Consider the following 16,008-nt stretch of genomic DNA (forward strand, 5'->3'; position numbering starts at 1 on the left):
AAATAATTACTTTGATAGGAGCGCATGACTAGGAACGAGCAACTTTTTCAGACCGATCTATTTTTAGACTTCCTTTTCAGCAAAAAAACAAAGGCGGTTCCGGCTCGGTGAGGCTATTACGTCAAGTAAGTTTCTTGTGATTGGTCATAGGGCTTCCTAGGGAGTTTCATTCATGGAAATCGGTCTGTGAAAATGCCGTGACGGGAATATAGGGCTGCTGTTCGCTCCCTAGTCATTGGCTCCTGCTTCGACCAATCACAGCAGATGCACATAGCACAATAATCAAATCCAACTTCGTAGCAATTCCGTGAAACTTGCTCAAAGCGCGGGAAAAATCGCGCGTGCCAGTCGCGATTGGTTTTGGTTTCCTTTTCATTCGTTGATAAACTGGCGTGAGATTTTTAAACCAGTCACTAAGCGCAGAAATTGCAATCGCGTTATTACTTTCGACAGTCGTTTGAAAACTGCTCTATTCACCAAGACAGATAAAATTGAGCAGGATTGTTGGGATTAGTCTTTATTTGGAGTTGTTTTGTTATCTGTCTTTTGTTTCTTTTGTTTTACGTAATTTCTGATTCGGTACTTGCAGAAGCTGCCCGATTGTTTGCTGTCTTTTTGAAGGGACATGCGCAGTATCCATCAAGCGCACAGTTCTGTTGATTTTCTTTACAGAAGACCTCTTTAAAATCCCTATGACGCTCATTTTTTCCCCGTTTTTTAACTTTTCGTGTAAATATCTTTAGTGTATGGCGTGTAGTGCTTCAAAAAAAATTCCTCATAGTGTATCCACGCGTTTTAGAGGGTCAGTACGCAGCTATTCTATTACAACGGCTCTCGGGATTGGTTCAGACAATGGACGCAAAGAACGATACAAAAGAGGCCCCTAACTCTGAAAACAATAGAGCTGCGTCCTAAAGCGATCCAATGAAATTAGAGGTTGTAAAGAACTGCTTCCTATCTCGTTTTAGAGAGCGTTTGATTTACACGCCAAAAAATTTGGCCGAGCCTGTTAGGCCCTGGTAAGCAATGACGTCAAAGAAGTAACTTAGGATGCGTTCGATTGACCCTATTCTGGAATAAGAATACGTGGAGTGATTTAAAACAGCATGTTTTGGCGTTTCCAAGAAACAAGGATTATAAAGATATGTTTAAAATAGCATTTTAGCAGGTGTTTGACAATTTTAATGTGAATCTCCGTTAAAACGAAGGGTTTCTAACTCCCATTCCATGTATTCCTATTCCAGAACACTGTCAATCGAACGCGCCCTTAATCGCATCTCTTCAGAAAGAAATGACGTGCAAACGTGTAAGAATAGAAATTAGGGTTAGGGTTAATCCGTAGCGTTCATTTGGTGGTTTTGTCGCAGCGTTCATTGTTGCATCAATAAGTTTTGTGGCTCTGTTAATTTAAAAGTTATAATTCAAAACAGCTTACGTATTAAATCTTTCTTTCATTATAAAGATCGCCTTAGTAGATCTGAGAGATCTTAGGTTGTTTTCAAAGCGTCTTGTTGGGATTGTGATGAATCCTATATAGGAAAAACTAAAAGGAGGCTACTGGAGCGCAAGAAGAACCATTTCCGTGCCCGCACATGTCCCAACGGTGATACCTCTTCATTGATTGCGGAGCACTCAATAGGCCACTTCGGAAAATACCATAATACTCTGTGTTTGTTCCTCCAAGTTTGGCATAGCCATTGTTTTTGTTTTCTCTTGGAACCATTTTGCAAGCCCCGGGATAAACTGGAAACAATTCTTATGCAAAATATCGGGCGGCAAACAAAGAATATTATGGTAGTGGCCTATGAGATCCAGGCACAACATAAAATGGGGCCATTTCCAAATCCTGGCGAATGGTTTTTCTGATTGCAAAATTAAGAAAACTCTTTCAACATGATGTCCACATCCCGCACCAGTACTCCAAAAGTAATGCAGGAAAAATCAGAAAAAGTTGAGTAAAACTCTGGATATGGTGCTGTATTTAATATGTTATTATACCAGTTCTACATTTGCATTGGCCTTTATAGGCAAAAAAAAGTGAGAAGTGTACCTATATTTGCTGGTGACGAAAGAGAAGTTGTTGCCTCTGTGCCTGTTCATGGAGACCAGCTCTTTGAAGAAAGGAGTTGAAATGTCCAGAGGACATTTCGAGACGGAGCAATTAAGTATGACCGGTTTGAAGGTCTTACTCCAGAGCATGCTGATTGGCATGCCAGAGTTACATTATACAAGGCTAGTTGATGGTTTGTTTCTGTTGAGTGTTGTAAAATCAAAACCAAAGACATTACTATGACCAATCGCAACAGGCACAAACAGTGCCATGAACCAATTTCGAAGCAATTACATGTAATTTGATCAAAGCACGGAAAAATGCATGCGTGCAAATCGCGATTGGTTACATCTGGAAATGCAGAAAATCCACCCGTCACACACCTTCCAGGTATAATTTCTTGCTCAATTTATTTAGAAAAAGAGAGCAAAATGGGAGCTAACTGAGAACAGGCTTTTTAAAACAAATTGAGGAAAAAATTATCGGGAAAAATGCGCGACGTTTCGACCGAACTTCGGTCATTATCAAGTTTAAAAGTGAAGATAAAATTTTGCATACATATAAATATAAAACTAAGAAGTCAAAGTGTTCCAATTTAATCCTTTTTTATTCTTGCATGTTTTTAACACCCCCTTTTGTACATTCTCATACTTTACATACTTTTACTTCTTCGGTTTATATTTATATGTATGCAAAATTTTACCTTCACTTTTAAGCTTGATAATGACCGAAGTTCGGTCGAAACGTCGCGCATTTTTCCCGATAATTTTTTACCTCAATTAACTGAGAACAGTTCTTTGTATTCAGCGCAAGACACTAAGGAGAGCTTCCAGCGTCGCATAATCCTGGCGGGTTCATCCAAAAGCGAACAAGCCAAGAATTCCAATAGTTCACATTGACTTTCAGACATTTTATCAGCCAGAATATTGCGTTTTTCGTATGTTATGGAGATAACGGGTTGACGTCACGACTGCAGCAAGTGCCAGTCGTTTTTGTGCGCGGTTTGCTTTTCAAAATCGCAGATTCCTTCGAATGCCGTTTTTTTCCTTGCGTGTTAACCATGTCTGCTTGTCAGAAAAAATAAAAAAAGAGGGGAAAAAATAGGGGAAAAAATAGGGGTCATAGGGACTTTAACCTAATAGCAAACAATGTTATACGTAGACGAAGATTCAGAATCCGATAATTAAAAAAAAGAACCCCCAAATCAAGCGGTTTTTTCCAAGCGACGTGACGATCAAATGCAGTAAAATGTGACAAATTCTGTGTAAAAGGGCGCTTCCTCTTAGGAAATGACGATTATAATTACTATTGTAAGTTTCCCGTTATTGCTTAAAGGTGCACCCAAATCTTGACGCTTTACTTCAGTAAACCACCCCTTTTTTTATAGATTGTGGTGGGATTCTTGACACTAATTCCGGGGAACTTCGCTCTCCTGGATTTCCAAACGGCTACCCACCAAACCTGAGTTGTACGTGGTTGATTTTCATTGCCAATAAACAGATTGGTTTGACGATTAACGAGTTTAAGACTGAAAATGCCTATGACCGCTTAGAAGTCGCGCATGGACCATGGGTTACAGCGCCTTTGGAGATTGCCTGGAGCGGTCCCAGTCCCCTCTCTGGACAGGTAGTTACTAATCAGTACATGTGGATTCACTTCTTGACAAGTGCGCAAGACAACGGACTATACAAGGGTTTCCGTGCCACGTTTCGGCCATATGAGCCCTACACCAAAAAGAAATAAGAAACTAAGACTATTATCAGAAATGTTATAAATTGACCATGTAGTGAGCTAGTAAACTTTAAAATATATGATGATAAAATAAACAGGTCATGCAACACAATTAAACGGTTTCTTTGTTTAGCTCCTTCTCTTTTTGTTTTGTTTTTTTTTTTTTTTTGGGGGGGGGGGGGGGAGAGGCGGGAGGGAAGTTAACATCTTGGACATAAATCCGTTCCGAAAGCAAAACTGCATGTCAAAACTTAATTCTGGACCGAGTCTAACAGTTTACGACGAGCACATACTATGCTATTTGACCCAATCTAAAATGCTTAGAGGAACTCTGTCAAGGTTTCTTGAAGCAACTTGCGTCGGTCAGCTTGATGTATTCCGTATTGCATCACAAAAGCGAGCATACACATTTATTCGTAATTAAAAGTACATTTTACTGGAGAAAAACAGTCGCGGATATTTTACCGGCAAGCAAAATTGCTTCAGATTGTGAGTAAAGGCTCGATCACGAACACAGACGCAAATGCAAAGACAGTCACAACAGGGACATGCAAGAGATACGTGAGATGACAGCAATGTTTCTGTTAACGTCGTAGGAGGACTTTGCGCTTTTCAGTCACAGTTGTTTCCTTGTGGTTGCGTCCCTCGCGTGAAAGTCGTTTACAGTTCGTCGACCTCTCAACGGTAGAAAACCAGGTAAGGTCCCGCATTAATCCATTCTACTTAACCTACTAACACAAATGGCTAAATTATGTCCAGCGACAGCAGGGGTATCATTAGTTTTGTTTTGCTAACTTTGAAGCCCTCTGCTCTCTGAAAGAGGGAATAAAACTGTTGGCCGGAAAAATATGTATGAAAACTCAATGGTTCTGCGCGAAAAAAAAAATACTAACAACAACAACAACAACTTCACACTATTTTAAACATGTCAATCACAACATATGTGGTTATTCTTCTTGAAGCTGTTCTGCTTGTCTTTGACAGTCTGACCATACCACATGCTGGTGTGCTTTATATTGGTTGCGGTTAGGTGTCTTTTTAAACGCTTGATATAGATGCCGCGATGTTGTCACATCCACGGTTCCCAGCCAGTATAAGTTCGCCCGAGAATATTTGGATCCATTGCTTGATCGATTAAACAGGCCACCTGACTCTCAACTGACAAACCACTTTCTGGTTCGCGGGCTCTGATATTGACAGCCTCGTCTCCGAGACACACGGCTTCCATCGGTTTATACCAGGGATTTGACTTGTGGCCTAACATAAGATCATCTCTAAAGAAAATGAACACGAAATTATTGATTTTCGCAATACAAACAGGTTCATGCCATAACTTACAACAGCTTGTCTAACAGGAGATTGATAACACAGGGGCCGGGAAATTGTTCTGTTACAGTTTAATGAATCTAATTTTCTAAGTATGTTAAAAAAAACTCGCAGCACGTGTTTTAAACCCGATAAAACACGTGCTGACAGTTTTTTTTTCTGAAAAGAGTCAAAACACTCCACAAAAAAGCGTGTCCCAACAAAGGTTCAAATTGTGAGGAAACCATTAGCATACAAGAAAAACAAGCTTGCTGTACAATTCAAATGAGGAGTGTTTTATCAGGTATAAAGCTTATGCACGTGACGTTTTATCGGTGACCTGATAGGTTGATTCGCTCATGAATTATCATTGCAATTTTGAAGCAATATATACAATATGAGCGGCAGATCTGTATCACATTTACAAACTCGACGAGAAACCGAGACTTTGTAAATGTGATACAGATCTGACACGAATGTGACTTACAAAACGTCAGCATTAAGTGTTAATGTACACTAAGTATTTTATTAATCAATATCTGTATATCTGATACAGATTTCTCTTCATTTACATAAACGTTTCTTTCGATTTTCCTGTTAAAATGTCTTGAATCACCAAAACACTTCTTTTGTTTTCGCACCATGAATTACTAATGAGTTTTGGAAACCATTTTAAACCTTATCATGATTATTTCATTCTTGACGTATGCGCGCATTTTGCTGGCCAACTTGGCGATACTACTTTGCATAGGATCATCTGCCAAGAGGCAGAACTTCATATCACAAACCTCATGACAAAAGCAGGGTTAAATCCTTCCAGTTTTTTCCTTGCATTTTGTATCTTCTGTCGAGGATACCAAGCTGCATCTTTATCCTCTAAGTAGAGCAATTGATAAAACAAGTGAGTTACCACTAAAAGGACCTGACAAACTAGTCTGTATGGTCCCACTTTCAGTCTTCTATAAAGTAATATACCACCACGAAAGACGACTAGAAGGCTTTCTTGGGTTCAGACCCAGGATTTTAAACTTATCGATTTTAAAGGTATACAGACAACTAATACCGTGTTATCAATGCGTTACGTCGTTGTAGTTCGAGAGGGTCACCCACATACCTGAGTTTATGCCTTGAGTCTTGGCTTGTTTACGAGCAAACACCTTAGCAAAAAGACTCAGAGGTTAATATGTCATAGAGGCATGGTATACTGACAGGAAAGTAGAACCGGTCTAAGCCGATTCTGGAGATTTCTCACTGTTCACTTGAAAGGATCAGATATGCAGACAAGGTTGGCGACATGGAGAGAATGCAAATCATGCAATAGCTCCCCCTGATGTGGGATACATAAGTCAGAAAAAGTTCAAGAAACCTGGTAATATGATGCTAACGTATATACATAAGCAGTTTTTTGCGTACATCAAACGAGAATGGCAATAAGGGACATAAGTAATGCTTCTGTAAACGCCTGTACGCCAGTCAAGCAGGGGGAATATGTAACAGGTTGGATGATGAGACAGAGGCAAAGTAGCAGTGAAAGTAACACAAACCTGCCAGTCTAGAGAAGGTTCCTTTATAAATACGTCCATTGTATTCATGAGCAGTTCGTGGTTATTTGTCAGAGCTCTCAGTGTATGCACCATGACACTTTGCAAGGTACCACTCTCCTTCAACGGCAACATCAAGTTGATTAATTGGCGAGTCAATCTAAACGGCATCAGTTCGGGGACAGGCAGGAACTAGAAACGAAGCCAAGTTAAATATCGTGTCAGACCGTCTGATGAACATCGTCAACCAATTAATTACAGCCGGTGAAATTAGTACGTAAACTGGACAGCAGTATCCAGAGACTGGAGGCCAGTCATGTATGTTTAAACATTAAGGTGTATCTTAAAAAATGAGATAAAAGAAAGAGAGAGGAAGGAAAACCTAAGAGGAACAAGGACGAAAACAAATTAATCACCTGCGTGGCGGAACCAAATGCATGACCGAAGTCAATGCCAATCATTCCTCCCGTTTCCATGTCAACCATAAAGTTTGACAAATGGCGATCACCGATACCCAAAATATACTGACAAACGGACAAACATGCATGTGTTTTCGCAAAGTGTGATCTGAGGGTGAGGAATGCTTCAGGAGAGGCAGAGAGCTGAATAAAGGCGCGCCTGCAAATGATAAAACATAACAAGGATGTTTAATGAAAGGCACCGTCTAATAACTGGAACCAAGGAATGATGAACACTTACATTACGATGACCAGTAACTCTCCCAAAAAAATCAGTTCTCAAGGTAAATACTATCCTTGCTTTTCTCAAAGCAGTTTCAGAATACATGCACAAGCCAAGATTGACCTCAGTAGTATAAAAATGGAATTGTTGTCTGCTAACTAACCTGGGAGCAGCCGCCTTACTTTATATTTCCGCTTTTACGGCTTTTGTGGGAAGAAAAGCGCACTCATTTCTCGACCCTTCCTGAGGGAATGATTGCCTGATCGCCACATAAGGAAAACAAAGAATCTTGCGATTTCTTCAAAATGAGGATAGTGACATCAGAACCCGTTGCCACGCAAAAGGATCAGTAGCCATGAATAGACAATGGTTACCTGAGCAGGTCCCAAGGCACAAGTCCGACCCTCTGGTGATAGCTTCTTTCAGTTTCAGTTCGACTTGCTTTCCTACAAAGGACATGTGCATGTCTTACGTTGTCTTAGTGTTCAGAAGGGTTTGAAACAAAACCAGTAAAAATAGAAATTACACTAAGAATTGTTTGCTAACTGGACATTAGAATAGGTATAAAAATACACTCACTTGTACATTTCGCCGTATAAATTTGTTGTCTTATTGCCTTTGAACTTTTCAATCCATTTTAAGTAGCGGTGATGTGGACCATCCCTGCGCGGACAATTTGAACAGAAAGGAAAGCGTACTCATTGAATTCATTGGGCCATCTCATTTGATGAGGCAATCTTTTTAAAGTTTCTCATTTTAATTTCTATGCCAAATCGTAAAACATAGGTAGCAATTCCGTTGCTTCTAACAGGAATCAACCCTTTGAAAATTCTTAATTTGTTTTCAACGAGTAACTTAAATGCTATTGTTCACCACAGAATGAAATTTAAAGTAATTCACTTTTATACGGAGGTGTTATTCTCCCTAAGCAAACCAAATAAGTGGGCTACTTTAACCCTTAATCTTTCATGCTTGTGTCCATTTAAAAAAATTCTGAAGAGTGACACATTTTGCAGATAAATTCAAATTCAACTTCAACTTTATTTCATTTTTAAAAAGATCTTACAATAGACTGGGTCGCAAAATAGCAATTGCTAATCTAGGCGGTTCAGTTGAAAGAAAAAAACTTAAATGAAAGGAAAGGAAGGAAAAAATATTTTAAGTTAAAATATTTCAATTCTTATTTCTAACATAGTTTTATTTTAATTACCAGTAAACGAAAAGGAACTTATGGAAGACGGAAACGTCCAGCGAATATCCATTGCTGAGAAATAGCAATGGCTGGTCAACCGTTCACTGATTTGCTCTCACCGTATCGAGGCTCAAGAGAACGGTTGACCAGCCGTGTGCAAATTCGTTGTAAGCGAGCCTCGAAGGATTTTGAAAATTTGAATATTCATCGCTGTTTCTCAATGGATATTCGCTGGACCTTGAAACTTGGTTAAAGAGAAGTGAATTTTATCCGTGTGGCCATCGCCGTGTGGCCATCGCCGTTTGAGCATGACTGATGACGGAGAAGTGTGATTTTATGGGCGAGATGTGAGGTAAGCTAGAAATTCCAGCCTTTCCTTTATTTATGTACGAGTGACAACCCGCGAAGCTGAGAAGTTGCTTACATCGCAGTAAATCAGGCAAATAACCGCACAGAACGACTTCAGCACAATAAAGTACAGCTTTTTTTATTGAGAACTTTTTCGGTGTAAATATCTTTTGAGTGCTTCATCGAGATTTCAAACAAATCCTTATAATTTTTACCCTCCGAGCCTGGGCCGTCTGTGTTATTACGAGACGAGCCATGCGTAGTTATGGGGGTTGATTTATTGTGTATCTGTTCTACAATGGTAGGCAAAAAAGACAACAGACTCACTTTGCAGAATAGTTTTCATGTTCAGTTCTTGTCATAGCATCCCGCAGCATGTCTTTGAACGGTTTTGTGTTCTGCATCCACTCAATCAATCCCACTCTGTCAAAAAACGCACCACCATATCGCTATCATTAAAACGATGCGATCTAAGATTACATTACAGAAAATCACATGATATTACCTAGGAGTCATGGGAATGACTTGGTAAGTCCTCAGCCTCAGGCCTCGTTGACTGCATGCAGGATCATCGGACATAATGTCGTTCATAAGACAAAAGAGCTGCAAGGAACAAAGAAAACAAGTGATGACATCTGTGTATTGGAATTTTACAGTGTGTACCATAAATAAGACGAAATTGCTTTTTAAGAAGCCATGTATTCAACATCGGTCTTGATGTGCGGCAGGGACTGAGTATGGTGCCGACTGTGGTCTACATAAGAATTTATAAGTGGGTCAATAAAAGAGACTTTCATTCTACTGACTTGCTCAATCCTCTGATCCAGTCTCAAGTCCTCTCCACCTTTCACCAAAAACATGTGATCCTTTTCGTCGTCCCCACGTATAATAATACGCTTGGGTCTACGAATTGAAGTCAATACCATAACCTGCATCGCAAATAGCACAGAAAAGAAGATTTCAACCAAATAACATTGTTGAAATGAAACAAGCAAAAAGGAAAATGTTCTTTGATTTGATTTGCGTTATTTTGTTGATTTCAGTTTACAGTGTCCCTAATTAGTGCTCCAGCGCTAGAAGACTAGGCACTTAAATAAAGTTACTTTCCCTTTTTCTTCCTTTTAGGGAATTGGTCAATGAATTTTTAGTGGTTGCATTCGGGCCGCGAGGGAGGGGTCAAATTGCAAATTAACAATTTAATGCAGCATGGGAGAGAACGCTCAAGACCGCTTCAACAGTCTCCCTACAGAAGAAACATTGTACAGGATTAAAATACCTGCAGAACCTACAGTGCCAAATCAAAATTATATTCGTTGCATTCTTTTCCTTTTACGACAGTGATATTCTAAAACTTTGAAGCTAGGACCTCATGATCAAAAAAAGCAGACAGTACAAGTTACTCAGTAGTGTATAAATATTATTAGTAGTACACGATATCGATAAAACTTTATCACAGGCTGCATTCTCAATAACTCACCCTTTCATCAAATCCTGCAATTTTCACATGGTATTCTGGAAGTGGTTTCCCTCTTCCTGTATATTGACCTGGTAAATGGGAGGTAATGATGACATTATTGCAACATGGGACGTAGCCACTTCGTTCACGGTGGACAAGAAACAAATTCAAAAACAAGAGTGTGAGCCTACCAGGAATTTCCAACGCATACGTGTGATTACTGGACTGAAATTGAAGCAACCACGGAGAGTAATCCTTAAGGTTTGACAGCGGAGGGGCACGACCTCTTTTCTCCTCCATCTTCTGATGGACAGTCCTCCATTGTTTCAGAAATTCCTGAAAATGCATGAACAATGACCTTACCAGATTCAAAGCAAATTATAGTCATCTGATAGTCATCTGCAACTTGGTACTTAAATAGGGTTAGCACTCACCCTACTTAAATCACTTCGGCGTAGCAACCATACAATTTAATTGGTAGCTGCGATCCAGATAAATAAGACTGACAAAAAGACATTACTTGAAACCTGCACGTGCTACTTATCCATGCATCTTGAAATATAAACCTGCGAGACCGCGAAAGTCTAAGCCATAAGAATAGCTGTGTCACGCTAGACTGGATAATTCATTATACTTGACGTAAAATTTTCCATTCATTCACTTCCAATACACAAGAGGTACTAATTCGCTGGTCGTATTGGGTATTAGTTACCTTAGGATCCATTCCGTTGATTTTTTCACCAGTCTTACCAAACAACCTCTGAACTTCACTTGAAAACTCCTGCAATACGTGAGAGCAAAGCATAAGTACTAGCTGTTTTGGTAACCAACGCAGCTCTGCCACGACAAGCGGAAAGCATCATGTGCAAACTGGATATTGCATACCTACCATTCTGACGGAAACTTTTAGCAATTATTCGTTTATCTCTATTATCAAGTTCCGAAGATCTCAAGTCAAAAAGAGAGCGGAATCCTGACCATAAGCCCACAAGTCTTTCCTATAGAATCTCCTCACATGGTACACTGCTGGATAACATGTACTCCAAGTTCCCTCGTCACGTGACCAGCCCAGACAATTTACTTGGACATCGACCAGGCTAAGCCAGCCGCACACAATGAGGAATTTTCCTCTCGAGAAAAAAAATATCAAATATGTCAGATAATTTCCTGAAGGGCCTCCCCAAGGCGAACTTCTCGCCAAAATTTGCCCTCTCACTCGTGGTGACGGGTGAGCTAACAACCTCGTGAGATATTTTGCTCCGCTCCTTCCTCACGTGTGCGGCCGGCGGGCTTTAACTTACCTAAATTCGTAAGTTAATGTTTCGATTTACCTGGGCAAACCTTTTCCTGATCGAGCCAAACTCATTTCCTCGTATCTGTGATGAACTCTTTGCCCTTGGTCCAGAATCCAGTAGATTCTGAAACATACTCTGAAAGCATTCCTTAATTGCTTCTGCGTCCGTTCTCTTATTTTTGTCTTCAAGCAACTGCTTCATTGGCCCTTCACACCAATCCTGTTGTAAGGGAGATTACAACTTGGCACACACCAGCTAATACATACACGACTAACATCCTGTAAGTTATCCCATGCCGATCAGAATGCTAGAAAATCCTTGTGTATTCTGCAATCCGAAATCGATTGTTTTCACCAAGACATCTTAACGAAAATTGTGACTTATTTGAAGTAATGCACACTCGGGAAAAATCAGTCAACATGGGATCAAGTATGATGTATGACGTACTTTCCGCCGCTTGGCAATGTAATGTTTTGCACTACAAGCACACTACGGGCGCTTTTTTTTTTGCCCGAACTGGCCGACCAGACCCGTCAGTTTGAAAAAGAAATGCAACAATTTGAAGGAACACTTGCTTGACGATCCCTCGCATTCTTCTGGGAGAGTATATATCATCCTCGAACTGTGTTAATTTCAAGGGGTTGTAGAGTTCGTCCTTCCAAATGCCAGGTCTGGCCGCTCAGTTCTGCCAAATGGAAGGCGTCCTACTATTAATGCTTGTTGGGACAAATTGCAAAACGAACAATTTACACTGGTTAAAAGCATTGCAGCGCATCAGCATGCAGTTCAGAGCCAAATTATGTGTGTTAATTTGATTGCAGTGAATATAAAATCTAATCCACAATCTGCAACTACAACGAGAAAATATTTGCCAAGATACATGTGAAACACCCGTGCAAGAATAGGATGGCACGAGATTTTCGAAGTCGCCAATACATGATTCAGAAAATAAAAAGTTCGATACGTAATCATTTTGGTAAGACTAAACAATACTCAGTAAAACAAACCTTAAAAACCATCTCTGGATTTGTGAGTTGCTCCAAGGCGGCAATGAAGTCATTCATCAATGAACTGTCCAATGATGACTGTAGACTATCAAAACAAAAGAACACGAAATATCGTCGACGGCTATGGCCTCCAAACGTCAAGCATTCACATTTCATACAGTTCTAGGTCAGTCCTTGTCTAGAGAAGACAAAATAACCGAGCACAATGAACAAAGAATTCGCAAGCTCACATCTCCCCGAAACAGCCGAGCATCAGTCTCGATAATAGGCTTGTTCGAGCCCTACCGTAAGAGCACGAAACTGGCCAATTACCTATCAACTGATATTTTTACGAACTCACAATTGGCCTACTGACTTGAGTTGCCAAAAAGCGTGGCTGGTGGAGAGGATTGTAGCTCCACTGGTCAGAACGCTCAATTTAAGGGTTCAAATTATGTTCAATTAACATTTTTTTCATCATCGAAATTATAGTAATAGCTTGACGAACTGGAATTTCAAAACTGTTGCACAAATCATCGTGTCCGAAAGATTAAGATTTACAAAATGAATTTAATTAATATCATGGCATTCCTGGTATATACCTTCAAAGAGTTTGAAAATGTACGAGCGGTGAATGACCGCATGTTTCAGCACCCACTTATCAGAATGTGTGTACCCAGATGAAATATTTTTGTACCAATTCAACCACGGACATTTGTCTTGGACACACTGATCTTTGTATAGGACAATCATTCACCGTGCACAATAAATATACTCGCCACTGCTTAAGGACACTGTTACCTGTCGACGGTTTCCTTATTGGCTTTTCCTTCCTCGCTATTTTCAAACACAAACTGTTCATTACTTATCTTAAATGGATACCAAAGGGCCTGATAAAAATGAAAATATAAATCAATGATAATGATACCCCGAGTAACAGGCGAAATAATTCTGGTTCTAATCACTGCAAAAAAATGCTATTAAATAGAGAACAAAGAGAGATCATTTGATTGAGACCTGAAAATTTATTAAGCATACAAGCTCAAAAAGGAAGCCATTGGGACGTTTTTCCAACAGAAATTAACTAACCCATGCAGCTTTCCCAAGATCCTAAGTTGGATAAACATGTAAAAATGCCACGTTCACCTGCAGAACAGCATTTCCTTGGGATGCGCGAGTTGAAGTCACTGGACTACGATTGTTTTATGTTAGTAGGTTAAGAACTGCAGAGAGAACAGAAAATGCACATCCCCTAGCTCCTTTTGTTCACTATTCCGCATTCCTGTTTCTCTAAATACGTGAAAGAGGCAAAGTGAAGGGGCAACTTTCGCTTGGAGTACGTTTCTTCTCCTCTTCCTTGTTTTTCTTCTTCAGAGAAATAACTATTACTCAGGAAAGGAGACTTCTGACAGTATGGCGAATTACTAGTTTTATTAGCAGATATATCTGACGAATTAAGAAATAACTTGTGTCAACTATTACTAACTTGGGGGTACGTTTGTGCAATTTCCTGTAAAATCGCGTGCACAGCTTTCCCTTCATGCTTATCCAACACAGCAAGCATCTGATTAATCCAACCAATAAACATCCAGCAAGGAACATCGGATGCCTGGTTGACACAAAATCAAAATTGCTCAAGCAAATATAACCATGATTTCAGTTAATCAAAATACTGTCGTAACAAAATTTCTCAATTGTTCTTCCAATAATATTTTTCGCTCGTTATTTAACCTTATGCTCACGGAAACTTTGTCAAGCAAATTTAGAACGTGTGCAGGACCAACGTACCTTTGAAATGAAGGCTTGTAAGGTGTCAGGATAGCTCTCTACAATCTGAAGAAGCCTGGGGAACCGCTGACGAGCCTCATCTGAATTATAGCACATTGCTTTCAACATGTATCGCACAACTATTCCAGGGAACAACTACAAATATAAGAACACATAACCTGTATCGAATGGGTTGCTAAAGTCACCTTTAAGTCCGCGATAAAAAGTATTCGATTAACCACCGATAAGTTATCTTTGAGGTAAGCCCCTTTTGAGTGCGAGAAGCTAAGTGCTTCGATGCTCTTACAAGAACAGGTGCCCCAAGCTCAGTGTGAGCATGGCCGACAAAAATACAAGGATTTGTATGGTAATCCCGATAAAAAGCTTAAGAAGATAATTATATGAGAAAAACCTGAATTAAAAAGCTTAACCTTATTGCCACTGTGGATAGCTTCCTGTGTGGTTATTTTCAAGATTCGACGCGATTTGAGCCGACATGAGTGCATTGACTCAAGCTTTCAAGGAATTAACATGCAAATACAAACAAAATTTGTTCTCTATTGTGCTTCGAATATTTTGTGGCTGGACTTACTGAAGCCAGTGAAATTTAATTATTAGCATCTCAGAGGAAACAGTCGTGTCGGCAGACCCAGGGGAATAAAAAACATTTGCGCTTGACAAACTACGGTCTGCCACCCCGGTAAGGTTCAGTTTGCTTTCAACGTTCGAACACTCTGGTGATAAAGCAGTTCCTTCGAAAGCTGTCTTGTTGCAATGTTCACCGCCCGACGTTGCTCGTAGGACTGCTATTGCGTTGATAATGGTTGAGATGAAAGTTCAATCTTTGTCAATTGATTCTGATGTGGAATTGTGACCGTGGGAACGTTTTATCCAGAAATATTTGATTCAAATTGGTGGCTCCTGAGAAATTAGTTTCCGGCCTTGGGATTTTATTATAACCGTTGACAACGCAGAAATTGAAAAATGGCTCAAATCGCGTCGAATCTGGAAAAGAACCACATAGGAAGGAAGCTATCAACAATGGCAATAAGGTTAAGCTTTTTAATTCAGATTTTTTTCATATGATTATCTTCTTAAGCTTTTTATCGGAATTCCCATACAAATCCTTATATTTTTGTCGGCTATGCTCACACTCAGCTTGGGGCGCCCGTGCTACAATCTGCATGATTAAAGTCTTTTGGGATACGGACCGTAGGCCCCGTGTTACAACCCTTGTTAACAACGTGGGACGCAAAAAGAACCCACAAACTGTTTGTGAAGAGTATGGGGTGGAGTTCCCTGCTTGCGTGTGGTCGACCTGGTCGGCAGATTAGCTTGGAGTACTTCTGAGGGAATGAAACCACAAAAAAACAAAAATACCGCCCAGAGTCAGGCTTTTGCTCCGGGTGCAGTTCGCTGCCCTTAAACACTTGGACACTTATTTGTTCCACAATTGAATATTTTGACCAGTGTAAACTTAAGTTATATGCGAATTATAATTGACAATTATTAATGCGAGTTATTACTGAGACAGCAGGAAAAAACACCGTGTACGGTACCTTTGTGTCGACCTCTACGGGTGGACCTGTGTCTGCAATGCAACAAGAACGGGCAGACTGACAAATTGTAACACCTCTCATCTTCTTCGGTGAATCG

At 40.0% G+C, this 16,008-nt stretch overlaps 2 protein-coding genes across 5 annotated transcripts in view; one reads left to right on the forward strand and one right to left on the reverse strand.

Moving 5' to 3' along the window:
• LOC137971223 (sushi, von Willebrand factor type A, EGF and pentraxin domain-containing protein 1-like) overlaps positions 1-3,908 on the forward strand; it is a 45,214-nt gene extending 41,306 nt beyond the window's left edge. Inside the window, exon 35 of the mRNA XM_068818000.1 lies at positions 3,438-3,908. Coding sequence (XP_068674101.1) covers positions 3,438-3,793 — 356 coding nt within the window. The 3' untranslated portion in view covers positions 3,794-3,908. The remainder of the gene's footprint in view (positions 1-3,437) is intronic.
• Positions 3,909-4,151: 243 nt separating this feature from the next.
• Positions 4,152-16,008, reverse strand: part of LOC137971222 (DNA-dependent protein kinase catalytic subunit-like) — a 153,634-nt gene continuing 141,777 nt past the window's right edge. For 2 of the 4 annotated variants that reach the window (XM_068817999.1, XM_068817995.1), the window contains 19 exons: positions 15,912-15,943; positions 14,374-14,508; positions 14,072-14,194; positions 13,387-13,475; positions 12,607-12,691; positions 11,636-11,818; positions 11,017-11,085; positions 10,496-10,640; positions 10,326-10,393; positions 9,655-9,777; positions 9,354-9,451; positions 9,176-9,271; positions 7,888-7,971; positions 7,683-7,754; positions 7,044-7,245; positions 6,631-6,819; positions 6,201-6,243; positions 5,875-5,962; positions 4,152-5,055 (listed from right to left, as the gene is read on the reverse strand). In XM_068817999.1, the coding sequence (XP_068674100.1) occupies positions 4,851-5,055; positions 5,875-5,962; positions 6,201-6,243; positions 6,631-6,819; positions 7,044-7,245; positions 7,683-7,754; positions 7,888-7,971; positions 9,176-9,271; positions 9,354-9,451; positions 9,655-9,777; positions 10,326-10,393; positions 10,496-10,640; positions 11,017-11,085; positions 11,636-11,818; positions 12,607-12,691; positions 13,387-13,475; positions 14,072-14,194; positions 14,374-14,508; positions 15,912-15,943 (2,129 nt within the window). In that variant the 3' untranslated portion in view covers positions 4,152-4,850. The remainder of the gene's footprint in view (positions 5,056-5,874; positions 5,963-6,200; positions 6,244-6,630; positions 6,820-7,043; positions 7,246-7,682; positions 7,755-7,887; positions 7,972-9,175; positions 9,272-9,353; positions 9,452-9,654; positions 9,778-10,325; positions 10,394-10,495; positions 10,641-11,016; positions 11,086-11,635; positions 11,819-12,606; positions 12,692-13,386; positions 13,476-14,071; positions 14,195-14,373; positions 14,509-15,911; positions 15,944-16,008) is intronic. The other 2 variants (XM_068817997.1, XM_068817998.1) reach the window with 2 other exon arrangements.

Source organism: Montipora foliosa, chromosome 9 (assembly GCF_036669935.1).
Source record: "Montipora foliosa isolate CH-2021 chromosome 9, ASM3666993v2, whole genome shotgun sequence".
Lineage (NCBI taxonomy): Eukaryota > Metazoa > Cnidaria > Anthozoa > Scleractinia > Acroporidae > Montipora > Montipora foliosa.